Below are 13,545 nucleotides of genomic sequence, written 5' to 3'. Positions count from 1 at the left end.
GATGGATACGATGAGGCGGAATGGTGTCCCATCCTTGCGGATCTTCGGTAGAGCACAAACAGCAGGTGGTCTAGGTGCCTGTGGGAGAAGATTCTGGACCACAGAGTCTTCCATCAAAGAACAATTGAGAAGTTCAGATGTCTTTCTTATTATTCTCGATGTTGGGTCACATGGGAGTTTCCGGTAAGTATCTTCATCCAGTAGTGCATAAATCTTCATATCATAAGCTGCATGTTCCATAATTATGGCTGCATTCCCATTTTCAGCAGGAAAGGACCACAATGCTCTCATTATTGCATAGCACTCACAGGCCGTTGTGCTCAGCTCTTGTCATGTAGGGTGCTGATAACTTTGCTTTCATGAGAATATGACTCATTTCGCACAGCAGGTCTCTCAAAACCTATGGTCAACAAGATGCCTTGTGAGTGTGGCCAGTCTTATGTTGGACAAACAGTACACACTTTGGAACAGTGCAGGAAGGAGCCTGAGAGGTTTAATCACCCAGCCATCACTGATAACTCTGCTTTAGCTGAGCACGCCTTAAAAAATGGACACCAGATAAAACTTGACAAAACATCCATCATGGCTAACACAAATGCATTCTGGGATTGTGTCATTAAAGAAATCATTCAAATAAAAGCGACCAATAACATACTAAATAGGGATGGTGGCCTGCAGTTCAGCATTGTGTGGGATCCGGTGACTGTGCAGTTGAAGTGGGCTCATCAAATGCCGAGTCAACATATGCCCAAACATCGTGATGTTACAGGCACCAGTGATGTCACAGGAGGTGGCCAGTGTATATAATGGGTGTACTGGCAGCCCAATGGCAGTCATACCACTTGAAAATGATCAGAAAGTACTTGGCCAAGAGCTAGTGCAATTTTAATAACTTGACATGGTTGAAAAACCAAGAACATTTTATTCAGTGTTACCGGCACGATTATCTGCTTTTTTACAGGCGTTCCCATGTTTGTAGATGTGTCTGTATGATGCTGCTGTTGAAACATGCATAGGAGCTTAGTCTATAAAATAAATTTTTATATTGTGGTAAATATAAAGTAAATGTTGGTTTGTTAATGAACCATGATAATCATTTATATTAAACCTATTTCAGGAAGTTTCCATGTGCTATGCATAGGAACTTCAGTTCCATTGATGGGTGAATGGTCCTTTAAATAGATGCTCATAGTGGAGCTAATACAGATTTTTATGCACAATGTACAATGTGAAAGTGTTGTCAGATAGTACTCGGAGGGTGGATGTAATTTTAATTTAATGGATATAACCAGATTAATGAGTACATGTTTAACACAAACTGCAGTTCTGTGAATGATCACAAATATTTCAGAACCTTCTATTCTCTTCTTGTCTGTAGTGTTTATCATTCATGATTCACTTCCATATAGCATTATACCCAGAAAAATAACTTCATTTTTTAACACACAAATTCATATATAGTGTTCACATACAAATCTTTTTTGGACAAGCTTTTCTTGCTATTGGTATTTTCGTTACTTGTATAACTGTAGGATATTTTTATTCCCAAATAGTAAACTTGTCTACCATTTTAGGCATCTCATTTCCTAATCTATAGCCCTTAGCATCACCTGACAAATTTACAATATGCCATTACTTTGTTTTACTTTTGTTGATGCTCATCATATAGCATCTTTTCAAAATGCTATGCATTTCATTCATTTGTTTTTCCAAGATCTTTTTTGAATCTGACAGACTTACCATGTCATCAGAAAAGCTTGAAGTAAGTGATGTGATCTTTCAGGTTTTCTTTGTATGATTGATTAACACTGTGCTTCTGGTGTTCAAAAACACAACTCATAACAGCTAAAGAATATGCCTTGGTTGGTCATCACAACATTGTGCATAAAATGGAAAGAACAACTTGGCTGAACACTTGGAAGCATACCATTGAATCTTGAAGTTTTTATTTCTTCTCAATGAACTTTGAATCCCTTTCCAAATTTCTCTTTGGTTTCTTTAGTGCTTTCTCAAAATAAGAATTGAATAACATGCGGGGCAAGCTGCAACTCCATCTCATGACCCTCTCAATTACTCCATCCCTTTCATGTTCTACAATCCTTATAACTACAGTCTGCTTTATGCACAAGTTTCTAAAACATCCTTGTAACGCTGAGCAGAAATATGCCTTGTCGTGTTGTGTCAGCACTACATAAAATGGTATATTTCTACACAAGAAAATGTTAAATAAGCAAAACATAGTCTGACAAGAAGCTGTGGCTATTTATCGAAGTCCCATAAGTGACCACGTAACCCAAAAAAGAATATAGGACAACTTTTTTTTAATTGGCGAGATTTCAAAAACCTTTGCATGGCTGTGGTATAATGGCAATTTATTAAATTTTTACAGGGTCTTATTTTGTAAAAGGTGTTTATGAATATTCCTTTGTAACTAAGAGGCAATTAGCATTAACACATTTGTGTCACTAACGTTGCACCAGAAAGGAATTTCCATTCAGTTATTTGCACTAATGTAATGTGACATTTCAATATATTTCTTCTTGTACTGGAAATATGGAAATGACATCTCCATGGTTTCTATTTCATTGTACCCATTTAGCTCTACTTTATCCTTTTCATGTAAGGCATTAATTCAGATTGTACATTGAACAATACCAGTTACACAGAGTAAAATATCACACATCATTTTTTTTAATATTAACAAACTGAAAAGCACACTGCAAGTTATTTCCAGAAGAAACTGATAATATTGGGGTTAAGCTGAATTTAAACTAGAATGCAATAGTTATGTACTTTAGTGTACCTGTTCTGTTAAAGGTGTTGCATACTTACATGATGAGCAAATTCTGATATGAGTGGATAAATAACTGATGTGTTGGGTGTTTTAAGAAGACATGATCTTTGGTTTGGATTGCTCCTTAGCAATTTTAGCAAAACATCACCTCCTTCCACAACATGCACAACTTCTGGGAATATTACAGACAGACCTAAAAATTAAATTGATCATAGATCAGTTTCTGTAGTGGAATGAAAGTACACTGAATGTTATCAACAGTATCATACAGTTAAATGTTTCAAACTAGTACCTGTAGAGCCAGAATGATATCATACTTATCAGATTCTTGATAATTTTTATGTTGAAGTTATTTCAATCTAGTATCACTGTCAATAATCTATAATTACATGTCATACATGAGCTTTATATAAGGAGTGCTATTAAGACTTTTTGATGAAGTTATGGAGCATGTAAACATAACAACTTGGTTGTTAACATGTATGTTGGGAATAAATTTCTACTCCTGGGTTAATTATTCCTATAGCTAAGGCTGCTAACACACATTTGTGAGGTTGTCTTCAATTTGGAGATAGTTCATTTTTCTCTTGGTGGTAAAATAAATTTTTTACTATTAGAATTTGACCAGGAAAGGGAAGGATGTTTGTGACACACATTAAGTATTTTTGTGAGTGAGAGCATGAAGCACTTTTCACAATAATTATCTGTTGGTGGGGACGTTACACTTGGCAGACTCCTTGGTGCTGTCTGAGTGGAACTGGCTATTTATTGAGCCTGAATTTCATAATCATCCTTTACTGCCAATAATGAAAACACAACAACAAACTTTCATTGCATTTATCTACACCAAACATATACACTTAAAATCCAAAAATTCATACAGTGAGAAAGCAAGACCCTCACTGCACTGACAACAAGCAATGTAATGTGGTATTTTGAAGAATTTGATACATGCTCAGTGGGAGGGAAAACACTCTTCCCTCCCTGAAGAAGGAACCAATAACTCTGAAACATAACACATGGATAGTATTCCTGGAGGCAAGTACTGGCCAGATATTTTATGTCATAATTTTGTAATATGGTTGTTAGTGACTCATTTCAGCTAATACACACTGATGAAAATTAATTAAGAATCCAATAAAATAATAAAACTGTAAAATACCTCACATGAAACCAAAAAATTTGAAAAATGTTTAAGTGGAAAGGGTTGGTTCATTGCTAAAAGTAGTTTGATGACCAAGCTATTTGTTGGTTCTCAATACTCCCAGAGAAAGCTGTGAAGATAAACTAGAATTTAATAATTGCATAACACTGACTCTTTGCCTAAAATGGGTTACACTGTTAAATACTGAGTGAGGTGGTGCTGTGGTTAGTGCACTGAATCTGCATTCAAAATGATGATGGTTCAAAACTGCGTCCAGCCATCCTAGTTTAGGTTTTCTGTGATTTCCTTAAATCGCTTCAGGTCAATGACAGGGTGGTTACTTTGAAAGGGCACAGCCAACTTCCTTCCCCATCTTTTCCTAATCCAATGGGATTGATGACCTCGCTGTTTGATTCCCCCCTCCCACTACTAGGTGCATTTTACTAATATGGCATCCAGATGTTCACATGGCACAGGTACCAAACACGTGTGGTTCCTATCACCAGAAGAAGAAACAATGAATTAGAAGGCAGTGTATTATCTGAAAGCAAATTTCTAAGACACTATATCTTCCAAAGGTCTGCAGAGAGGTACTCCAAGGTCAGATAGTTGTATTCACCAACTACAGCTTGTTTTCCTTCATTTCTAGCCATTTCTTCCTCCAAAGAAACATTATCCTAATCATCAACAGTTAAGTTACAACATGTGGGACAGGGAGGGGGGGAGTGGGTCTTTGCATTTCGGCAGGAGAGCATTATGTTTTGCTAGTGTAGATACTGTACAAGCCCCCTCAGTTTTTCCATCGATCAGCTCCTGCTCCAGGTTTCTACCACACCCTGGCATCCAGCACAATATCACTTTATCCTCTAGCCACATCATGTGAAAGAGGGTCTATTAGAAAATTTGTAAAAACATAAAGCACCATATAGCGACAGCTCAATAACACTAGAAGCACTATTGGTGAAGCATTCTGGTAATTACAGATTAGTAACATGAACAGCCAATCAGCCATTTATATAAACTTGACCTATGTTTCAATACTACTCTGAGTATCTTCTTCAGGAGTACTTGATGTTATTTGGTTACAATGATTAAAACATGTTAAATGAACCATGAGAAAACCAGCTCAAGTCACATGTAGTAATGTTTGGCTGTTTACTCTACTAATCAAAGCTTACTCATAGCTGCTGTTAACAGCCATGTTCAAGATTGTACATTCTGGTAATATTACTTATCTGATGTGCTGTTTGCACAGGAAAGCCTGTTCCATTGGCTACTCCAGCAGAGCCAAGATATAAATTGTGGAATAATACCTCCTGAATTTACACTGCAAGTAACTAAGAAACAGTTTGCATCCTAGAACGCCGATGAGATGCTCTCTGTTCCAAGTTTTTTCCTGTGATATCCACTTTGACAAGTGAGGCATTTTCTGGAAGAAGAGTCCATAGGTTTATGTGCCCTTTTTTGGGAAATTGTTAACAATTAATAAGTGGGTTATGTAGAATGTTTTACCAAGGTTTTGTTTCATTATCTCAATGCTAGGGGTTAGGGCAGCACTTTCTTGATGTGTGTACATGCAGCCCTTCTCATTCAGTTAGATGTACAGCTGGAGCTGTGTTTAAAATTCAAAAGTAATTTGTTCTAAAATAAAAAGGAGATGGTTCAGTACTAGGCTCACTAATGTACAAAGGTCCATATACATCACTCCAACTTTGGAAGCAGAAATACAGTAATAGAGCACTGGAATAGCTGAGACTATCAACAGTGGCATTTAATTCAGTGAAGCCAGAAAAAAAGAGACTGTTAGGGATTTATTTAAATATGAGAATGATGAAAGTACTTTATGGTTACACAATATGCTTGAAGACAGTCACCAGCAACCAGATGTTATTTAGAAAATAGCCATGTATGCAGTACAGGAAGAAGCAAAAGAGAAACAAAAGGTCCTTCAGTAACTAAAAATTACAGTAGAGAAACTGTTCATCATAATGTATGTACCACAGGACAAAACAGTATTTTATTCCATTGTTGTATTTTGGTATCAATTTTTCTGTTATTTTATTTTTGTACCTTTCTGAAAGTTCCCTATCAGAGGTGTTATTGAGAATAACATTACTGTTATGTATGAATATGTTCTGAGGACTAAAATAACATCTAATAAAAGGTCTGTAAATGTTTATCACAAATATCATTTTTCACTTTAAAAACATAGGTGAACATATCTACTATTATCGAGAGATTTGCTTATCCCTCGCATTACCAAGCGGGGTATTCTGACTACCCCAGGTTGACTTTTTCCCTACAATAATGTTATCTGAAGGGCCACATGCCTGTGGTTTCATGACTTTGTACTAAAATGATTGACATTGAATTCACACTCATGACTGTCTAATTTTTTTGGCTTTATCATTGTTATTCAAATCATTTATTGGTGGGATTGTGAGACAACCCCACTTGGTATGAAACATCTTATTTTCTTATTTGTAGAAAACGAAGATTTTGGGAAATATATCTGCCGTTCATCTTCTTTGTTGAGTTTTGCCTTAGATCCAATGTCTGTTAGTGTTGCTGGTTACTATTGTTGAGTTGAATTCGATGTTCACTGTTGAGCTGAAATTACACGAGTCAGTATTTTATCTGCAAGTAAGGATGTCCAAAGGACTTTCTAGCGAAGAAATCATGGAAATTCTATACAATTCTGATGTCAGTGACAATGAAAATGAATTGGACATAGATAATTAACTGAATGAATATATGAAACCTCTTGACAAAGACCATATCACAGCATCAGATGAAGCTGATGATGGAATATCAGAAGACACTACACATTCACGTGAACAAGTAGAAGGAGAAGAAGAGGATGATGATGAAGAAGAAGAAGAAGAAGAAGAAGAAGACAAAGACACTGGAGATTTGTTTGTTTCTAGAAGTGGACTACAATTTTCTTGTGAACACCAAAAGGTGGGCAGCGTTAATGTCTCAACATTTTGAACATAGCCCCTGGGCCAAGGAATGATGGAAAAACAATCAAAACAATAACAGAGTCATTTTTATTATTTATCTCATCGGAAATCGCGAGCATCATTGTAGAAGAAATGAACAGGGAAGCCAAATGAGTAATTTCTTTGTGGAATGCAGCTAATTCTTCGAACAAAATGACGTGGAGAGATACAAATGCAACTGACGTGTGCTCTGTATTAGCAATTCTAATAGGAGCTGGTCAAACTCATGGACATCGCACAAGTGCTTCCGCTCCGTGGGGAGGTAATGTTGCCTTTCGGCAACCATTCTTTTCTGCTGCCATGTCAAGAAACCGATTTTTGTCTATACTGAAATTCTTGTGATTTGACAACAGAGACACAAGAGCACAGAGAACTGAAGAAACCAAGGAGAAGCTATAAGCCATCAGGGTAGTATTCGACAAATTTCAGTCTAACTTGTGCAAGAACTTCTATCCTTATGAATTCATGACTGTTGATGAACGATTAGCAAGGTACCGAGGAAACTGCCCTTTCAGGGTTTATATGAAGAGCAAGTCTGGCAAGTATGGCAATAAAATTTGGGTTTGTGCTGATGTGAAAACATCTTACTTATTACGGATCCAAATTTACACAGGTATGGTGGATAATACTCGGGAAGTGAATCAAGGACAGAGAGTTGTCTTGGATCTGATGGAATCATTTCTGAATAATGGTCATGGTGTAACAACTGATAATTTTTTCACCAGTTTTCCATTGGCTGCTAAACTACTAAAACGAAACACAACATTGATTGGTACCTGCATTCCAATAAGAAAGAGATTCCAAAGGAATTCTTGCCAAACAGAAAGAGAAGTTCACTCTTCAATGTTTAGTTTCACAAATAACTTGGCCCTAGTTTCCTATGTTCCAAAGAACGGAAAGGCAGTAATACTACTCTGAAACTCAACATAATGATAGACAAGTGAGTGGTGAAGACAGTGAACACAAACCCAAAATCATACTGCACTACAACAAAACCAAAGGTACTGTAGATAAAATGACAAGAGAATACAGTTTTGTTAGAGGAACGAGGCGGTGGCCACTAAGAATCTTCATGGAAATGATAGATACTGCAGCACTGAATGCATATATTCTGTACATTCAAAGATTTCCTGAATGACAGAAAAATAACCGAAGCCGACATAAACTCTTCACGACTGAACTGGCATTTCGACTCAGCAAAGGCAACATGGAAGAAAGAGCCAAAAATATCAACGGCGTTCATAAAGATGTACAAGATGCACTGAAAGCTTGTGGTATTGCATTTCCTACAGCAGTGATCCAGATCCAGTGTTCCAAGTTACCAATGCCACAATGATGTCAAGATTGCAAGAGAAATGAAGATCGGAAAACACGATTCTGTTGTGTAACGTGCAAGAAGCCTATTTGTAATATACACAGAGAAGAAATTGTTACTGTGAAGTGAATGCAGTGCAAAAATGTTCTTGACTGAAAAGTTGAAAAAAGTCTTGTGTTATTTTACTGCAGTGACTGTTGAGGTACATAGATTATTAATTTTCTGTTCATTGAGTACTGAATTTAGAGAAAGATACAAATAATTTTTTGTATTTTGTATCTGTGAGCTGATTAAATACTTATAATAAACTTGAAAAGCTGTTTTTCAATACTAAATAAACCCATTCAATGGAAATAATGAAATCTGAGAACAAATATTACAATAAAACACAAAACTCTTTTGGGGTAGTCCAAATAAAAATAGAGGTTTGAAAAAGCTTGGTAATGGGAGGGTTAATAGTAGTACACATCCTATGCAAATCAAACAATGGAAACTCCAAGTAAGAATATCAACAATGTAGGAAAAGACAGATTGCTACTTACCATAAAGATGACACGTCAAGTTGCAGACAGGAACGATTAAAAGACACTGGCCTTAGATGCTAGAGTTGGCAGTCATGTGTGTGTAAGGTGTGCCTACTTGCCTTTGTGTGTGAACGTTGTGTGTGACTCTCTTTACTGATGGAAGACATCCTACGAAAATATACTTGTATATTAGAATCATTTCATTATTTAAATATATTAAAAGTAAGTCTTTAAGACTGTCCTAGCTGAAATAATCATTTTGTCCTATGAGCCTTTGTTCCAGAAAATGCCTCAATTTCAAAAGAAGGATTAACATTGTTTCCTCTCATGGATCAGGTCATCTCCCTGTTTTCCAGATGGTATTGAACAGGACGCAGGTGATTCTTGTTTCCCTTAAAAGGTTCTGCAGCACAGTGTAATGCACTTTGTCATAATCAGGAAACATGAATCTTGAGCTCATATGGGGAAGATACAATATTCTCTTTCTTTACTGTTGGAACAAAAGTCTGAACTGACCGTCTTGGTGATACCTCTTCAGTAATGTAAGGCCGGATCTTAGCGGGCCATGGCAGACAATTCTGCAAAGTGTTCTGCCATAGTGTGCACTGATCTGGAAACTTCCCTTGCACATTATACCAATTACTGGGAACCCCCTATCTTGCTCATAAACCCTTTCTATGATCTCTCTTACTGCAGGCAACTCAGTGGGACAATTTAGTGGTGTTCAGAAACTCACACTATGATCTCTTTTAATTTCCTTAATAATTCAGCAGCATGTGGCCCTATTTACCTGCAAAGTGCTATGTCTTACTCAGCCAGGGAATAGAGGCAGTCTTCATAGAGACTTTGGAATTAAAGGATCAGTGGCTTGTGAAGCAACAGCCATATTACCCATTCCACCATTTCCTGGATACTGTCGGAATGTTTAAACACAGCCAGTTGGCTGTACAGTATGCTAGCTTAGGAGGCAGAGATGAGAACCAGACCCAGTTTGAATCTGTGTGGCAGATTAACAACTGTCAGTGTGATACACCAGCCAGTCTGAGTATGGTTTTTTAGCAGTTTTCAGCCAATTCTGGGCTGGTACTAAATAACTGCTTTAGACAATGGGATATGCAACCACTTAAAATTTGATAATACATAGAACAAAGTTTACAGATAGATGGCACACAAGACATACATGCACTTATCAGTGCCAGTGATGGTTAGAGAGCATAAAAGACATCAACAGTAGGGAAAGCCCCAACTGAAGCATTGAATAATATACTCTGTCTGTTGTTCAGGAGTCAGAGTTTCAAAGAGCTCAACAGTTCATCCACTCAAACAAGGGGTACAAGAATGACTTTGAAATCCTCATGCCCTAGCACATTAAGTGCACTGATTATTGACAAGGGAGCTGTGCAGCAAGGTCAGTGAGAGACTCGCGGTTGAATTTTCCTTTAAGAGACAGGTAATAGGAATGATGGTACAAGTAATATTGAAGTTACTGCTTCAATGATGGCATTGAGACTGAGAGGTGAATAGTGGTACTCAGTCCTAAAAATATGGGCATTTCACATTTTGACCTCTTTGTTGTGAGGCTCTTCTTTCTTTGGAGGCTATAATCATTGGTAAATGAGAGCCAGTGTCTTTGAGGTGAATTTCCCAAACAAACAATTACACTGGTTTCACCTGTGCTAGAAATTATTTTTCTCCACATGAAACATGAATCCACTGATATTCTATAGGAGCAGTATAAGTAGTTACATTTTTATGTCTCCATCTTCTGTTTGTTTCACATTGTTGAGCAGCATGTGATGCACAAGAAAGTAGTAAAGGGAGCTTTTGGTTTTCTAACATGATTTCCAACTTTTATTGGTTGGGTAGGAATGTCATCATTTGATCACGTTGACGAGAACAACCAGTGTTGTATGGTCAGGTACGTTTGACTTGATCTTTTGGTTTTGTTAATAAATTTCCCTTAATATCTGTTTTTTACTGAAGTGATGGACTAATTGCATTGTTAGATATGCTACCTACACTATACGCAAGCATAGACTTCCACATCCAGTGTCATCCTCAGTAAAATGTTACAAGTTATGTGACCATGTTGTCATGATAAACTGACCGACTTTCTGACCACTGACACACACGTACCCTGCATATCTGTAGACAACTACTGCTGGCAGCATACATAACGGGAACCTGCACCATTCATTCAGTCATTCATAATGCTCTGAAGATCCCATGAAGAAGGAAAACTTTCATTGGGTGGAATGAGATAAGGTATATAGTAACAAAAGACTACCAAATCTTATGATCTTAATGTGTATACTGCATTAATGATAAACTCTCATTGTAGCATTTAACGCTATTTACATTTATGCCTTCTAAATTTGATTCAGTAACTTAGTAGGATAGCTGCTACTCTCAAAAAAGAAGAAAAAAGCTGCTGCCTTCCCTAATACAACAAAGCTGCTGTTTATCAAAATATTCAAATGTGTGTGAATTTCTAAGGGACCAAACTGCTGAGGTCACCAGTCCCTAGACTTATACATTACTTAAACTAACTTATGCTAAGAACAACACACACACCCATGCCCAAGGGAGGATAACCAGGAGCACAACAACAAATCTGCTGAAATTCCATCTATCATTTCATTTTTCTATATGTTTATTAGAAGTTCGTCCTTTTTATTTCTGAACCTTCTGACATTTTACTGACTTTTCTTTGATACTGTGGGCTTTGTCTAAGCTACAGTATTTGTTGTGCTTGTAGCTGTTTCAACTTCAGATACATTTACTCTTTAGCTACATCTTTCAGATAAGTTTACCCTAAAGAGAGTTAATGGACACATTGTAAATATTGGGATAGGATAATACTGATTTGGTATGAATGGATGCTTCTGGCGATTACCCATGCAAGTAGCCTGTTATTAGAAGCATTCACATGCAAACCACATTGTGTTAGATGTGACCAAGTCAAGGATGACGCATGTCACACCCATGTGAGACTGTCCTTCTCCTGAGTGATTTTTCAGGCTATGCATTAACACCTACCACAGAATGCCTCATCCAGGGCTTATCATACTGATCAAAGAGCAACATGATCTTCACACTAGTGTATGGATCATTCTCAGCAATGTGCTAGATATCATCTTCAGTTGTAAAATTAAGGACACAACTTGAACCGTTACCTGCACCAGCTACTATTATATCATGATCATCTTTTCCAAGATCCTAAATTACGGGTGATGTTGCTGATCCCTGAATGTAGCTTAAAAATATTAATTACCTGGTAATCATATCACAAAGAGTTCTGTACCAGTTCAATCCTCACAATTCATGCTGGATGGCTGATTTATTATCTTAATCACCTCATATAACTTTTTCTAGAAGGTAAGTGGATAGATGCCTAGCTAGTACACAAGGTTTCCAAAACTATTTAATTGTTACATTCATCATAATATTCTTCCTCTGCTTACTATATTGTCTGAGCAGTATATTTCTTTCATTCGGTTAAGCACTTGCTAATTGAGTGTACTATTTCACTGCATTTGCAGCTGAATTTGTAGATATCTCTGTTGGCCTTCTGAGAAATGGCACCAATATACATAACATATTCTTCCAATCCAGCAGATGAGGGTTTGGCAGAAGCTATAAGGTTTGGGGTAGTTTTATCTACTCTCTCTCTCTCTCTCTCTCTCTCTCTCTCTCTCTCTCTCTCTCTCTCTCTCAAGGATGTAGCAGAGGTAGGTGGATCTTATGTTGTGTACACCCTTTACACTTCAGCATCAACTGACTTAATGATCAGGAAATGAGCATTATTTCCTGATTCGTTGGAAGTCTGAGTATGTTTATCACACATAAATTGGTCCTTACATGCTTGCATGATATGATCAAAATGCTGATATCAACAGAGTTGTGATATTTAACACCGTACCTTAAAGCAATGAAAGCCTGTAGCTATGAATTCTGGGACAAATGTGAGCTGAACCCAGCACAGTTGTTGGTTTCTTCTGCGGCTTCTTCATACATTGACAGTGTTAGTGATGATAACTGTCTTCCATTTTGTTTTATTTGATTGTTTTGATGAACATAGTATCCTCACACTGCATAATGCTCCTGCCATAACTCAATGAGTCATTTAAGTTGATCAAGGTCACGTACTCATCAAAAGGAACTGAGATTAGGGTTTAAAGAGGCAAGAAATTGAACAGTTACTTTTCAAAGGTTCTGACCCAGGATAGGAGTTAATCATTTAAGGGAAACCGTGAAAAACCTACATCTGGCTGGATTGACATGACACTGAACAATTTTTCTCCTGAACAGGAGTCCAGTGTGCTAACTATTGTGCCACCTCACTCGGTAGCTACCTTCCACGATATGTGGCATTTAAAAAGTACCTTAAGTACTGTCCACTCCTGGGGATCATGTCTTCTCGGCAGAAAGTACAGAATCTGTCATTACCCATCCACTTCACTGTGAGGCGCATGTAAATGGTAGATCTAGGGCCTAGGCATCATTCACAGGGTGGACAGGGACCAAGGAAGACTCAGGGTGTTGTACTGATCTCCCTAACCAACAAGTCTGAGGCGCTGTTTTTTACTGAAATTGAAACTGAGACAGTGGGACTCGCTTCACTTGTTTTGTGAAAACCTGTTTTGTTTGGTGTTAGGAGGAGGAGGCGAGCCCGAAATGGCAGCTCAAATGTACAGTGAATAATGGTACCCTTAGGGAAATGGCGGCAGGGGACAGGACACCAGGTGCACTCAGGTTGTAAGCCT

The 13,545-nt window shown here is 37.5% G+C and overlaps 1 protein-coding gene across 1 annotated transcript in view; it reads right to left on the bottom strand.

Annotated features, from left to right (window-relative positions):
• The window catches only part of LOC126473337 (uncharacterized), a 179,669-nt gene that overhangs the window by 129,081 nt on the left and 37,043 nt on the right, over positions 1 to 13,545 (bottom strand). Inside the window, exon 2 of the mRNA XM_050100330.1 lies at positions 2,833 to 2,987. Coding sequence (XP_049956287.1) covers positions 2,833 to 2,987 — 155 coding nt within the window. The remainder of the gene's footprint in view (positions 1 to 2,832; positions 2,988 to 13,545) is intronic.

This window comes from Schistocerca serialis, chromosome 4, assembly GCF_023864345.2.
Source record: "Schistocerca serialis cubense isolate TAMUIC-IGC-003099 chromosome 4, iqSchSeri2.2, whole genome shotgun sequence".
In the NCBI taxonomy this organism is placed as follows: domain Eukaryota; kingdom Metazoa; phylum Arthropoda; class Insecta; order Orthoptera; family Acrididae; genus Schistocerca; species Schistocerca serialis.
The sequence above is the reverse complement of the archived record's forward strand: the minus strand, read 5'-3'. Positions and strand labels throughout refer to the sequence as shown.